The sequence below is a fragment of the Esox lucius genome, chromosome 18, assembly GCF_011004845.1.
Source record: "Esox lucius isolate fEsoLuc1 chromosome 18, fEsoLuc1.pri, whole genome shotgun sequence".
Lineage (NCBI taxonomy): Eukaryota > Metazoa > Chordata > Actinopteri > Esociformes > Esocidae > Esox > Esox lucius.
The window spans coordinates 7,724,272-7,739,765 of NC_047586.1; the positions used below are offsets into that span (position 1 = coordinate 7,724,272).

The 15,494-nt window shown below is 39.8% G+C and overlaps 2 protein-coding genes across 5 annotated transcripts in view; one reads left to right on the forward strand and one right to left on the reverse strand.

The window, feature by feature from the left end:
• The window catches only part of rngtt (RNA guanylyltransferase and 5'-phosphatase), a 110,488-nt gene extending 98,525 nt beyond the window's left edge, over positions 1-11,963 (reverse strand). The window contains exons 1-4 of one of the 4 annotated variants that reach the window (XM_013138632.3): positions 11,738-11,963; positions 851-960; positions 648-751; positions 447-535 (exon numbers count right to left, since the gene is read on the reverse strand). In XM_013138632.3, the coding sequence (XP_012994086.2) occupies positions 447-535; positions 648-751; positions 851-960; positions 11,738-11,783 (349 nt within the window). In that variant the 5' untranslated portion in view covers positions 11,784-11,963. Of the gene's footprint in view, positions 1-446; positions 536-647; positions 752-850; positions 961-1,782; positions 2,600-3,051; positions 3,088-11,737 lie in introns of those variants that run through there. The other 3 variants (XM_010882817.3, XM_020056288.3, XM_010882815.4) reach the window with 3 other exon arrangements.
• On the forward strand, positions 7,921-14,327 carry pnrc1 (proline-rich nuclear receptor coactivator 1). The gene is made up of 2 exons (XM_010882818.4): positions 7,921-8,863; positions 12,755-14,327. The coding sequence occupies exons 1-2, from the start codon at positions 8,513-8,515 to the stop codon at positions 13,223-13,225; spliced, it is 822 nt and encodes a 273-aa protein (XP_010881120.1). The 5' UTR covers positions 7,921-8,512; the 3' UTR covers positions 13,226-14,327.
• Positions 14,328-15,494: the final 1,167 nt, after the last annotated feature.

The following is a 15,494-nucleotide window of genomic DNA, read 5'->3' on the forward strand; positions in this document are numbered from 1 at the left end:
GGCAAACCGGCCACACACTACTGTAGGCAAACCGGCCACACACTAGTGTAGGCAAACCGGCCACACACTAGTGTAGGCAAACCGGCCACACACTAGTGTAGGCAAACCGGCCACACACTAGTGTAGGCAAACCGGCCACACACTAGTGTAGGCAAACCGGCCACACACTACTGTAGGCAAACCGGCCACACACTACTGTAGGCAAACCGGCCACACACTACTGTAGGCAAACCGGCCACACACTACTGTAGGCAAACCGGCCACACACTACTGTAGGCAAACCGGCCACACACTACTGTAGGCAAACCGGCCTCACACTACTGTAAACACGTTATATTTCATTTAAGCAGCAGGCTAAAACGTGAATAAATTATATTTGGTCCAAAAACATAACAAGAAATGTACAGCTTGAATACAGTGAAAAGTTCATGTATTGTATTCCTTACCTATCAATTCAGTAGGAGTCTTCTCCATGAAGTGCTCACATAGTCTGATGAACATGTTTGTAGTTTCTGTAGTAGGACACTCTCCGTGGCTAAAAAAGGATAGAACACTTCAGATCAGATTCATTCAACAAATTTAGTAACATTTGTACATGTAAACATGAACAATTCATTCCAAATTGTAAACAGGTCACTTGTACGTACCCTTTGCACTGAAGCTTCACATATTTAACGCCCTCTTTCTCGATCTCGTTGCGGTCATAGAAGCGGCTGGTGTTGGTTAAATCTACAAGCAAGCCCATTTTAACCTAGAGAACACGCAGAACACGTTGATTTGACCACAATTGTGAAATAGTACTGATTTGTCTTCCCTGAAGACACAAAAGCTATTTAAAAGATAGAAATACCTTCAGACTCTTTAAATACTGGGATAACATGTTCGGATGAAACCTGTTCTCTTCTGGCACCTTGTCGTCATACTGCGGACCCAGCATGGTCTTCATGGGCAGGAATTTACCTATTGAGACCCCGCAACCAATAGAGAATGCAGACAGGTCACCAAAAGCCATCATGAAAATAGGACCACTCATGCACAGCAAGTCAGATGCACACACAGTCAGTCAGATTTTTATAACAGGTAAAGCTGAAGTCCTGTAGTGCAAGTTGCCACAAAACTATGAAAAGGTCCCATCAAAATACCAAGAATACACAATACAGAACAAGATCAATCAACAAGTAGTAAGGTATGTTGCGGGGAGATCACTAAGCAGACGGCAGGTGACATTTCATGTCATCTGGTTTCAAAAGCCCTTTATGAGTATTTAGCTTTGAGTTTTGTGAGGTTTTGTTTAATACGTCAATGACATGACAACATGTAGTGTACTGTTTAATGTTGATCTGTTTTGACACGTGACGTAGCCTACTCCACTGCTTTATGACAGGCAATTAGCAACATTAGTGGGTAAATAACTAACGTTAGGTTGATAATGGCTTCAAAAGGGCTAGCTATATAACTGATTCGTACAAACAAAACAACAAAAAATAAACGTGAAACAGCTCCAGGCTTGACGTTGTCGCACACCTCGCTAGCTAGTTCGTGCCCCCACGTAACATGGGTGTATTCATTCCGCCAATCAAAACGTTTCAGGCAAAAACAACTTGGGTAAAACAGAGTTTCTATTGGAGAAAGTCAGGTAGGTCCCTCCCGTTTCGTTGTATATGACAAAACGTTTCGCGACATATATTTTTTTTTTGGCGGAATGAATACATCCCACTTCCAGTGCTAGCCAGTGTCGGAGCTAGTTGGTTAGCTAAAACCCAACAAGCTTTCACCACTCACCTGCTACAGGTTGTCCTCTTCTTGGACAGTTCCGCCATCGAGGGGGGGGACCAGTGTGTGACATGCTGTCAAAAAGTGACTATTGTAATTTCACAAAACGATGATGTTGTTTGCCACAGCAAGTTCGTCAACCGAACATCAACGGGACGTTACCTCGGAGATCACCCTTCTCCGCGGGCTCTAGTGCGCCAATAGTCCGCGGATTTGGGGCCTAAAAATTTATAATGTTTAGGACGTAACGCAGCAGCTAGTCCTGTAACTGGTAAAAAAAAAAAAAAAATCAAAACGTCGGTTTTTTGTTACAATTGTTCAATTTCCAAATATCGAGTTAATCCCCAGTTTCTCAAGAACCTAACGCAATGTCCATGAATGAACTCCACATTTTTCCCAGTATGCTCCGCGCTGTTATGGTATTAGTTTCAGTTTTTCCAAAACAACCACCAGGTGGGAGTCTAACCCTAGAATACCCTACGGTTCATCAAGTGTAACTTCTTATGCAGCGAGTGTAAGGTTATTTATTGTATATCTAATCCAGGAGTGTGTTGGCACAAGCGGGGAGCCCACCCAACGGTGAATTGTAGTAGTCAGGAGGATAAAAAGTGCCTGGATTATGACTAAAGGCGAAGATTTAAAGATTATTCCTCTGGAGCAGACCTGGGCAAGATAAGGGCCCCAGGCCGGATCCGGCCCGTTGAGTCATTCTATCTGTACATCCAAAATCTACCTGACGAGGTCCGCATATTACTTTACTTTATTTACTGTTGCATATTTATTTATTTTTCAAATTAAAAGTCCCGTGGCACTCCCAGTAATAAGTACAGCAGTATCATACTGTCTGTTTAAAATACCTTTAAGTTGAAACAAGGTATTTGCGTTGCTATGATAGGTAGGGACCATCACCACAATCCACGCGCGGAAGTTATCATTTGTACGTACTGTACGCAATTGATGGCTAGCGATCTTTGGAAATGAGCCTAAGAAAAGTTGATAACGAAAGCAGGGTATTTAAAAAATATTGACAGGAAAATATTCATTTGCAGATGTCGCAGGTAAAGCAACTTGCTTAATATTTTAAGCTAACGTCACAGTTTTTAAAGAGTACAAGTGCAGAGGCACTTCCAGAGCAAGCATGCAGCGAAATACAAAAACTGTCACCCGATGCAGATTAACTTCTTGCAACAGTACCGCACACTTCTTCAACAGAACCGCACACTGCTTCAACAGAACCGCACACTGCTTCAACAGAAATGACTCCTGACTTCACCTCACCTGTCAACGCCCATACGAGGCTCTCCTGTTCATATTGAGTGAGTAGTCCTAAAAGTTGATTTCTTGGGTCTGGGCTGCTGGAATCGCTGTTGTTAAAAGCACGTAGTACAAAACAGGGGCGTTTCCAGCATTGAAGGACATCCGGGGCTTAGCAAATACAGGGATCACTCGAAGAGGTTTTTTTTTTATTACAGTAACACTTTACTTTCAGTCAAAATAAATCTTTAACATTATATTCAAGGCAGGCTAACATCCTCTCAGTGCTCAACTGAGCATAACCTTTGTTTTGGATATGGAAAACATAACCATTGCTCAACTGAGCATGATAACAATATACAGTACATCTTTACATTATGCTCAATACACATACACAGAGTCAACATACAACATACACTATTCAACTCTTGCTGTCTATCTGGTATGTCCTTCTATATTTGTTATATTACTCTCTCATCCACCTGCTTTTGTCTTTCTCATCACTTGCTTTTGTCTTTCACATCACCTGCTGTAGTCTTTCACATCACCTGTTGTAGTCTTTCACATCACTTGCTTTTGTCTTTCACATCACCTGCTTTTGTCTTTCACATCACTTGCTTTTGTCTTTCACATCACTTGCTTTTGTCTTTCACATCACTTGCTTTTGTCTCTCATCACCTACTTTTGTCTTTCTCACCACTTGCTTTTGTCTTGTATACTGCAAGCCCTGCTCAAAAATCCAGCTAAAACCAGCCTAAGCTGGTTGGCTGGTCTTAGCTGGTTTAAGATGGTCTCCCAGCCTTGCCTAGCTGGTTTTAGCTGGTCTTCCAGCCTGGCCTAGCTGGTTTTAGCTGGTCTTCCAGCCTGACCAGCTAAGACAAGCTAAAAAAATGTTCAAAAGCCCCCTAAAACCAACCTGATATACCAGCTACTTCCAGCTTAAACCAGCTAAGACCAGCCAATCAGCTTAGGCTGGTTTTAGCTGGATTTTTCAGCAGGGAGTATACTTGCAAGTCAACATAAAAATATACTTATAGTTCACTATTTTGTATTATGTTTGCACTTGCACAGTATACTATTATGTTTAAATGTAGATATTTTTTTATAAAAAAAAAGATTTATTTTCATTAAAAAAAATATATAACTGTACCTTAATTTTAAAAACATTTCATTAGCTTCATGTTGCATTTTTTTTTATCAACACTTGATTGTTGGTAACTTTCATAAAGAAAGGCAACATTTTAAACAAAAAAAGTTAAAGACTACACCTTGATCAGATTCAGAACGGATTCAGAATAATAATAAAAAACACAGATGGAGTAGATCGAGTCCAAAGTCCAAACCTTCACAGACAGTTGTTATAGGCTATTTGTGGGTTAACTTACCCTTCATTTCATTTGGTAATATTAAGCGTTTTTTTTTTACTTTTGATTTACACACTGTTTAATGATTGATGATGATGATCACATTATTTTATATTTGATTGAGCAATCTTCTATCACTTGCTTGCTAGTATCATACTAACTTATATCAGATGCTACTAGTAACATACAAGTGATGCTAGTAGCCTAATAACTAGCTATTACTTTACTCCCCTACCTGCTACATATTCAAAAGGGAGGAAGAAACGGCAGCAAAGTAATGTAGGCCTATATGGCTAGATTATTTTTAAGGTATATTTTTACAGGCTGTATGCAGTACGTGCAAAGCCAAAGCGCAACGAAATAGGACAACTTATGATTTCGCGGGTTTACATAGGCTTAAAAAAAAAAAATCATTCTATACTGTATTAAGTTATACCAACATTTGCTTTGAGTGAAAATCTTCAGAAGTGATTTCATAGATTTATGTCTGCCCTAATAACTATTATACATATATAACTGTTATACACTATACCTTATGTAATGTAGCTTACTCTGTTGAGTTGAAAGTTAAGTTTTAAGGCAAATATGTGTTGCAACATTTCTTTTGAGTAATAAATAAAAAAAATTAGGCCTTTGCCTGCCATAACAACAGTTGTTAACAGAAAGTAATACAAAAAAAAATAACATTGTTAAAGTAAATTAAGTTCAATTATGAAAACAGTGTTGCATGGAAAATAAATACGCATAAATATAATATGCAAGTTAGCAGAGTTAGCTATGTTGTGTGTTTTTTAGGCATGTTGGTTAAAAAAGTAATCTGGCCCACGATGCTCTCCTGCATTTTTTTGTGTTGCCTCCCAGTGAAAAATATTGCCCACCGCTGCTCTAGAGTTACAATAGAAAGTAGTTTAAGCAGCAGAAAAAAAAGTGAGCGATGGGTTAGTGAAAGCATAATAGGTCAATACTTAAATATCGTTTTTTCTCAACTTCAACAGAATATGACACACCTATAGTCAAATGATGCTTTTAGACACCTGAAAAAATACGGGTGTCTTGGTGTAGGTGTTTCTATCACAGGCCTGTCATCACAAAATGCGTCTAACAACATGTTTTCTAAAGGTTGAAATGTCCATTAATGTATTGCTCCGGTCAGCTGATCGCATGATGTTTTTGTAATTTTGCCAGCAAATAATTTTCGTATTCTGATCAGTACTTTTTATACATTTAAATCTACTTTTGGAAGTACATTCTGCATATAATGAAATTGAATGAAGATTGTTTCCTTAAAAATATTTATATGGTTAAGAACCCAATGTATTTTGAGTAATTGCCTGCAGAGCGGGTGTGTAATGGGATAGGTTAGGATCGGTAAAACTGGTTCTTTGACAAAGGGAACAATATGGGGTAGGCTACGCTTTATCATTTCGTGCCCAAGCTCAATCAATCACATCTTTCAGGGCCAAAGAGGGCTTGTCTTCCTGGTGGTATATTCACCGCACTCTACACAGTGATTCAGGTCCTCTTTTCAACGGGCCTTAACGACAGAGGACCCTCATGTCATACCTCATTCCTTTCCAGCATGTCACTGTATGACATACAATCACGCAAGAGGCCAGCCGGGCACAACACTGAACAAGGTGGCCCTTGGCAGTAAGACAAAACCAGTGTTGGGTAATGTGTTTGTTTTAATCACTATAATTATTAGTTAATTAATCGTCTTAACACTGTAACTACTGAGTACCACCTGGGTTTTGTTTAACAAGTCTCTTACACACTTTAAGAAGCATTTAATCCAAATGAAATACTTGTAATCAATTTGCTTCATCCGAATTTCATTTTTTTTTTTTATTTGCAAGCACTCATCTATTTGCAAGAAACATCCCAGACACAGATGTTAATTAATAGAACGGGTAATTCACTCCCTACAGGGTTGGAGGTTTACATGGAGAATGATCCAAAACAACATTTGAAAGAGGAGGTTGGTTTAGCTGTGAACTTATTCACTCACTGTGCCTTTGTCCTGGACTGGTTAAGCTATACTTTAACTGTAAGCAATAGTTACTTTGCGGAATGTTTAAACCAAAGCAATCTCACTTGTGACCAGTAACGGGTTCTGGTTCTATCTTTTAGATGTGTAAGCCCCCTTAATTAACAATGCATATATCTGTGCTAGGTGACAGCCCACTGAGCTGAATACCAAGCATCACATCTGGAGGAAATTGGCTCTGCTAATCACCTGACCAATACCACCCACACCGTGAAGCATGGTGGTGACAGAACAATCCTGTCATGAGGTTTTTCAGCGGCAGGGACTGAGGGACTAGTCAGGATTGAGGGAAAGATAAACGGAGAGAGGACAGAAAGAAAATTGAATTCAAAATACTAATTTAAACATGATATTTCTGTTTTTATTTTTTTTATACATTTGCAAACATTTCTAATAACCTATTTTTACTTGGTCATTATGAGTTATAGACTGTAGATTGATGAGGTGGGAAAAACTAATCAATTTTAGAGTAAGGCTGTAACATGAGAAAATGGGGGAAAGTGAAGGGGTCTGAATACTTTTTGAAAGCACTGTATCTCTGACTTATAGTGCAATAGTGTGGTGGTCCACATTCCCATGAAGCAGATACACATTCAGAGGACGAATCATGTATATTATTGTCTTAATTTAGGAAAATAAGGGTATATAATGTATGAGAGCAAATCAGATGCATTGTTAATGTCAGCACCAGACGACTCCACAGTTAAAGGGATCCCCACAAGGAAAAGATGAAGGACATAAGACAAACGTGTCTGTGAGTGTGTAAAGACAGAGAAAAATGTTGATCGGGAGAACCAACCACATGCTAGAGGGTCTGCACTATTTCCCCTAGCAACACAGAGAGCAGCTGTTGCCTAGCAGATTTGATGCAGTGGATCCAACCAAACCATTGCATCATTCAAGTCAACGTGGAATGTGGGAACTGTGTTTTCAATACTTTTGTGGTCCACACTGTTCGACTTACTGTTATCCTTCCTATGGCAATATAATGACTACATTAAAAGTTTCTACATTCGAAGTTCCTCAATCTCACAGTAGCCATGACAGGCTCCCAGTTCTCTTGGCCGCACCAAAGTTAGAGATCTGAGATTTCTAAGCTCCAATTGTTTTTAATGCTCAAAAAGATGTACTAACATAATTATCACTTCACAATTTTCAATGTTCCCAGTAGTCTTGAAAGTGCCAAATTTATCCCTACAAGAGCTGGGCAACCGCTTGTATGACCAGCATCAGTATGACCTGAATACTAACAGTGATGGCTGTCTGTCTGACTGACATGACAAAAAACATTAAGAAAATAAAAAAATCCCCATGTAAAAAATATAATTTTAGCTATAATACACCAACAGACAAACAGACAGATAGGCAAAACACACAGACCAAACCCCTCAGGCCAAGACACTCGCAAGTTTTGAAGACGCAACGTCGGAAAGTCCCAACAATGATCAAACATGACGTCATTTTGTCATCTGCCATTTCCTGCTTCACAAACCCATCAACTAACTGCTTGTCGGAGCCCGCGAAAAACAATAAACACATGCGTTGTTATATGCAATGCAATAACATTGTTATTATATTTGCAACTACTATGAGCTATTAATGTGCTTCGCTACGTTAAAGTCATATTGATTAATTTGATTTCGAAATACTGTAGGTGGGCGTATTTCTGATTCCCATAAATACAACCAGGAAGTTACCCTGCGCCATTATGTCGACTGCACAACGCTTCATTTCTGCGCCATCGTGACAGCATAGACTTCGGAAATTGCGCTTAAAGTTAAAAGATTACACCGTCAACATCGTTGAACTATTCTTCAAGTTATCGAAAATCCACTGCGTTCTATCTGTATCAACGATTTTGGACAGACTTCCGCTCCAGACTTTACAATTTATCTACGTACAAATAGATTCAAGGCGAACGTCGACGCGTTAGGTAGCTAACGTTAGCTAGCAGTTGATAATTAGTGATAGGAACTAACGTAGTTAGCCAGTTGACTGGACCGACGTCGAGGAGAAAAAACAATTAGATATCGTTGATGTTTCCTCCCGCAACCCCTTCTAGGTACTTTGAATCATGTTGGGCGATTCATTAAGTAATCATATCGAACCAAATCTGGACAACGTTGAAAACAATAACCCGTCAATGTTAACTTCTCACCACGTCGGAGCCACCCTAAGTAAAACAAGACATGTACTGTTGAAGAAAGGTGGACGACAACTCCGTTCCTCAACCTCTGGGTTGCAACGGACACACCACCAGCAACCGCACCAAAAACAGCTGAGAAATAACCCCTCGCGCCTTGCAGACATAAACAACAACAATGTCGCAGCCTCGAAGCCCCCTGTGCCAAGTGCCGAACTTGCGACCAACCGGGCCCAGACCGTGTTGACCCTTCACCATCTCAAACAGGGGACAAAGAAAGAGGTATTGTGGATACTTTAGTACATTTTTTGTTATTCTGTAGTGTAGCCTACACGTGGAAGTGTCTTAGTCCTAGTAAAATAGTACTGTATTTCTCAAAATCTGCCAAACGAATTATTATGCGACGAGTCGAAAATTCGAATGAATCCTACCTTCCATTGTACCCGCACATTTATTCGCCTTTACGAAATGTTGATCCCACGCCCCTATACTCAAATGATGTACTCACTGGTTTTACATGTCAATGATTTGTATGAACAGATCCAGCCTTAGACTTGAAGTACACCTGCATTGAGTTCAGTGTGCCCCCGTTCTGATTAGTTGGTCTTCAGTTGAAACTGGCAAGGGAACAACATCAGTTAACTCACTTCAGGTCACTTCAGTAATGTTGAGGGTTTCTTTTCTTCACAGTTCAATAGTACTGTTGATGGCTCAGTAGTCAAAACAGGAAAATGTTGCTAATGTTTTATTTAATTTGTATACATTACAGAATCTTCAGTGAAATTAGTTCAGCGACTCAATATTAATGATTGCCCTTTAAAGGAATACAATGGTACAGTAGGCCAACACTTTAACATTACTTACAGTTAACCTTGCCTCAAATTGGTAGCTCAGATAGACCTGATTATTGTAATTTAACGGTTGTGGATTTACGGAATTGCGTTTTCTGTGAATTACACTGCTACGAGACATGGCTTTAAACGGAAATGGAGAAAGAGGGATCTTGCCTGCGACTGTCATATTATGGCATTCCCCTGCCCGCCCCACTTTGGCAAATCCTATTCGGTCCCACCATGCAAGCTGAAGAGGTATACACCAGGTTCATTCCTATGTTCATCCAATTCCAAACCAGCAATAAGTAAAGGCATCTCTGTCATAGAGATTAAAATGTAATATCACGGTTGTAGTGACCAAAATGATTATTATTGTGCTATTGTTCAAATGTGCTGGAAATGTTAAGATACTGATAAACATACTGGAATCATTTCACAAAGTTCTGTATTGAAAACCAACAAATAAAATTAGCAGTACTTTGCACTTTGTGTGCATATAAACTTGAATAATAACATTAAAGGTGGCACTATGTAGCCATGAGAAGTTTCCTTAGTGCATGTTTTAATGAACACAACCTTAAGCAAGTCAAATGTGCATATGAAAGCAACGAAGTAATGCAATGTGCATGTACGAACAATACAACCATTTGTAAACAAATCCAATGTGCAGGTGTTGACATTGAAATAAAAACACAATAACAACACTCCTTTAAAAATAAATAAGGTGCTGCTCGACAGGGGCGTTTCCAGCATTAAAGGACATCCGGGGCTTAGCCCAGAGCATTTTATGCAAATACAGGGATCACTCGAAGAGTTTTTTTTTATTACAGTAACACTTTACTTTCAGTCAAAATAAATCTTTAACATTATATTCAAGGCAGGCTAACATCCTCTCAGTGCTCAACTGAGCATAACCTTTGTTTTGGATATGGAAAACATAACCATTGCTCAACTGAGCATGATAACAATATACAGTACATCTTTACATTATGCTCAATACACATACACAGAGTCAACATACAACATAGACAGCAAGAGTTGAATAGTGTATCTGGTATGTCCTTCTATATTTGTTATATTACTCTCTCATCCACCTGCTTTTGTCTTTCTCATCACCTGCTTTTGTCTTTCTCATCACCTGCTTTTGTCTTTCTCATCACCTGCTTTTGTCTTTCTCATCACCTGCTTTTGTCTTTCTCATCACCTGCTTTTGTCTTTCTCATCACCTGCTTTTGTCTTTCTCATCACCTGCTTTTGTCTTTCTCATCACCTGCTTTTGTCTTTCTCATCACCTGCTTTTGTCTTTTATACTGCAAGCCCTGCTCAAAAATCCAGCTAAAACCAGCCTAAGCTGGTTGGCTGGTCTTAGCTGGTTTAAGATGGTCTCCCAGCCTGGCCTAGCTGGTTTTAGCTGGTCTCCCAGCCTGGCCTAGCTGGTTTTAGCTGGTCTCCCAGCCTGGCCTAGCTGGTTTTAGCTGGTCTCCCAGCCTGGCCTAGCTGGTTTTAGCTGGTCTTCCAGCCTGACCAGCTAAGACAAGCTAAAAAAATGTTCAAAAGCCCCCTAAAACCAACCTGATATACCAGCTACTTCCAGCTTAAACCAGCTAAGACCAGCCAATCAGCTTAGGCTGGTTTTAGCTGGATTTTTCAGCAGGGAGTATACTTGCAAGTCAACATAAAAATATACTTATAGTTCACTATTTTGTATTATGTTTGCACTTGCACAGTATACTATTATGTTTAAATGTAGATATTTTTTTATAAAAAAAAGATTTATTTTCATTAAAAAAAAATATATAACTGTACCTTAATTTTAAAAACATTTCATTAGCTTCATGTTGCATTTTTTTTATCAACACTTGATTGTTGGTAACTTTCATAAAGAAAGGCAACATTTTAAACAAAAAAAGTTAAAGACTACACCTTGATCAGATTCAGAACGGATTCAGAATAATAATAAAAAACACAGATGGAGTAGATCGAGTCCAAAGTCCAAACCTTCACAGACAGTTGTTAGGCTATTTGTGGGTTAACTTACCCTTCATTTCATTTGGTAATATTAAGCGTTTTTTTTTTACTTTTGATTTACACACTGTTTAATGATTGATGATGATGATCACATTATTTTATATTTGATTGAGCAATCTTCTATCACTTGCTTGCTAGTATCATACTAACTTATATCAGATGCTACTAGTAACATACAAGTGATGCTAGTAGCCTAATAACTAGCTACAGTAGTTAACAAATAGACATACAGTGAAAGACAGCCAGAAGATGATCTTTAGATTTAAAGGATAAAAAAACTGAATTCATTTCTTACCCACTGACTTCTTTCCAAAGAATCCCCAAAGTCTTGTTTGCTTCATTTTTCATTTCCCGCTCGCTGTCTGTCGTTATTAAATCGCACGCTCAGACACTTGACTTTGCTACTACTTTACTCCCCTACCTGCTACATATTCAAAAGGGAGGAAGAAACGGCAGCAAAGTAATGTAGGCCTATATGGCTAGATTATTTTTAAGGTATATTTTTACAGGCTGTATGCAGTATGTGCAAAGCCAAAGCGCAACGAAATAGGACAACTTATGATTTCGCGGGTTTACATAGGCTTAAAAAAAAAACATCTCGGGCTGAAGCCCCGGCAAAATCGGCTGGTGCCGCCCCTGCTGCTCGACCAAACACTTTTGGTGGTTTGAGATTAAAATGTCAGATGTCAGCATATTTACTTTGCATTTGCTGTAAAGTTATTATTTTGCAGACAGGGTGGGCATCTTCAAATAAGTTTCCCTCAACACTCTTGGAAAAACACAAAATACACTTTGGTCCTCTTAGAAAGCTGAAAATCACCCAAGTGCTGTCACTGCCTTCCAAGTTTTCACACAAAAATAAAAACCCACGTTGCCTGCTACGCCCGCATCACCGTTGCTAACTCTGGTTGATGTTGATTGAGTTTTTCAGTTAGTTTTTAACGAAATGCTAATATTACCATGTTGGGATTTTTATCGCAACACTGGTAACCATTTTATCCCTACTTTCTTAGTTGCGCCCCTGGCTGATTTTTGAAGGAAAGGGAGCAATATGTGTGATGTTGAATATACATTACAATCATGGCCATGGAAAGATGTTTTAAGCAGGGGGTGGCTGATACGGGTTGATCGGGTGGTTGAATTGAACAGATGTATACCGCTTGGAGGCGCATGCAGGGTGCAGTGGGGTTTAACACCTCTACTTCCTGTGGCTAAGGCTGTTGGTGTGTGTTGTTCACAGCAGCACTGTCTTAGTAAATAGGACATGCAAAACTCATCCTGTCTTTTTCTTCTTCTGTTTCATTCAACCCAGCTGCTGAAGTCTAAAAGTGGAAGACTGGAGAGAACCACTCCTCCAGGGGGCCAGTCTGTCCACAACCCCAGTAGACATGATCAAACTGCCCACAATTTAAACCCCCGGAGCCAAAGGAACAGGCATGGCATTGCATCTGGCAGTGCTCCCTCTGTAAAGAAAAACAACAGCTGCCACCCGAAGCCCCCCTCTGCTCCCTTTCAGCTTCTCTGTAGCGAGAAGCCCTTTAACTTGGCAGACAATGTCAAGACGGTGAATGTATCCTCAGCTGAGCTGGCACCTGAGGAGGAGCTTCGAGATGGAGAGAAAATCTATGCCGGTGCTAAATTCAGCGAGCCCCCATCTCCAAGTGTCCTGCCTAAACCACCTAGTCATTGGGTTGGCGAAACTGCCCCCCAGCCTTCCGACCACAGCCGGGAGCAAATGACTTTTCATTTGAAGTCACTGCTGAAGGTACAAGATAAACCGTGATCAAAGTGGATGGAACATTTCAAAACAACCCTTTATCTGACCAATGACAATTTGGCACTAAATCATTCTGAAAGAACTGGCAATGAACAGCAACCGAATGTGACACTTTTTGATCTGTAATACAATTTCAGTTTTGAGCAAGCGGCCTCGTGTTTTTAGGATTTCTTTTTTTATGAACTTGTGTAAATGTATATAATGTAAACATGTAATATAAGTGTATATTTTTCATGTTATTTTAACAGAAAGTATAGTTTTGTTACTGAAGCCTAAAAAATAGATTCACAGAGAACTGGTCTACTTGTGTTCTAACACTGGGCTGCATTGCCCATTGGGGCGCATTAAATGTAAGAAAGATTCTTACAAATTTGCACAAGACTGAAAACCAACACGGGTCCGCATAGTGACAGTCAAACCTAGAGTTGTGAAGTTCTGGGGTTCTGTGAACCTCCACCCAGCCTGAAATGCACTGCAGAAAGGACCCACGATCTTCATGAAACTCTACTAGGAAGGTCAGGAAGAGTATGACCTCAATCCCGGTGTCCGTGACAGTCTGGGGTAGATGGGGTGACAATGTGAAAGACTCCGTGCGAATAATGTCTCGGAAACAGCTGCAGGAAACAGACATTCAGCACTGAATGGGTGCTCTTGCAAAACTCTAGCACTGATGCATTTCTTATTTTTTCTCTTTTATTTTTTTTTACTGGTTTGTATTTTTTCCTTACAAGACATTTGTCCCTGGGTAACTAGTGCTAGTTGTTTACTCTAAAGCACTGAGAATGATGTTTACTACAAGAGAGATTTTCAACAGTTAGAATGACATGTTGATCTTTATTGATATGTAATGTCACGCCATTGATCCCTAACCTCTGGAGCCAGGCAGCTGCTACTTCCTGTAACTCTGTCACACCCAATGGAATTGTATTACTGTACCAAAGACTGATGGATTTTGTTGCAAAAAATGTTCAAAGGTTTATTTTAGTCCAGTGACTAAATTTGTATCCACCTTTTAGAAAATACTCCCACCTTTGCCATTTGAGAAATGTTTTAAAATGTATGATGCTTTTCATAACTAAATTTACATTAAAATATTGTCTACCCCCAATGTTGTATGTCCCTTAATTGAAAATACTAAGATGGTGCACAAAGCCAGTTAGTCTCATCGCACCACACATTGTAGTTTTTAGGTGAATCTTCTGGTATGTTTCATTAGTCAGTGTTGACGCTATATCAAGTAATTTTCTGTCAGTGGTAATATTTTCCAGATTTGAGTACTTAACCTGGAACTACGACTGAGTTTATGCACCATGTAGTCAGTTTTATATTTTGAAAGCCAGGACAAACGTAACAAAGATTTGGATGAGCATCTGTTGAATGCATCATGTCCAATTATCTATCCTTAACTGATTAGATCCCTTTACACTTTTTCCTCCATACCACTTGTTACTAACCTGAGACCCGAAACATCCCACTCAAAGATGTCACTTTTTTTTTTTTTATCTTGGGGCCTCTCCAGTCTGCTTGCTGGGGTGATTAAGTGGATCCAAGATAAATCAAAGTCAGATTATCAAGACTCCATGCTTGTCTCAACAGTGCAGTTGTGCTGTCCCAATCAAAATGTTGCTAAACTTGTCATCTAGTGGACTTAACAACTGGATTGCTTTACATTTGTTCGTAATGGACGGATGACGGTCACTTTGCCATGGGCCTAATCATGTCTCTGAACTAAGCAGCAGGGCTAACCTAAAATCCATCAGGGCTAAAGCTCCGGAAGGCCTGTCCCGATGAGGTCCCTGAGCTAAAGCCCCGGAAGCCCTTTCCTAATGACGTTCCTGGGCTTAAACCCCGGAAGCCCAGTCCAGGTGACGTCCCTGGGTTGAAGAACCGGAACCCAAGTCCAGGTGATGTCCCTGGGTTAAAGAACCGGAACCCAAGTTCAGGTGACATACCTGGGCTAATGAATGGGAAGCCCAGCCATTGTGACCTCCCTTGTAAATAACCAGGATCCTCTTGTGAGGAACCCTCATGCTCACAACCTAAAACTATTACTCAAGTGACTTTATTGATTGTAAAGATTGAGGATAAAAAAGGTGCACCACATTAAAAATAAACCACCAACCTATTATGTAATGACACTTTACACTGCTTTCAGCCCACTGTATCACAACGGCCAGCAGATGGCAATATTGAGTCATGTCTTGCCATCTGCTGAGCTGACGTATGGAGAGCAAACACGCTCATGCCCTTAAACCGTCCCTATAATTTCCTAACC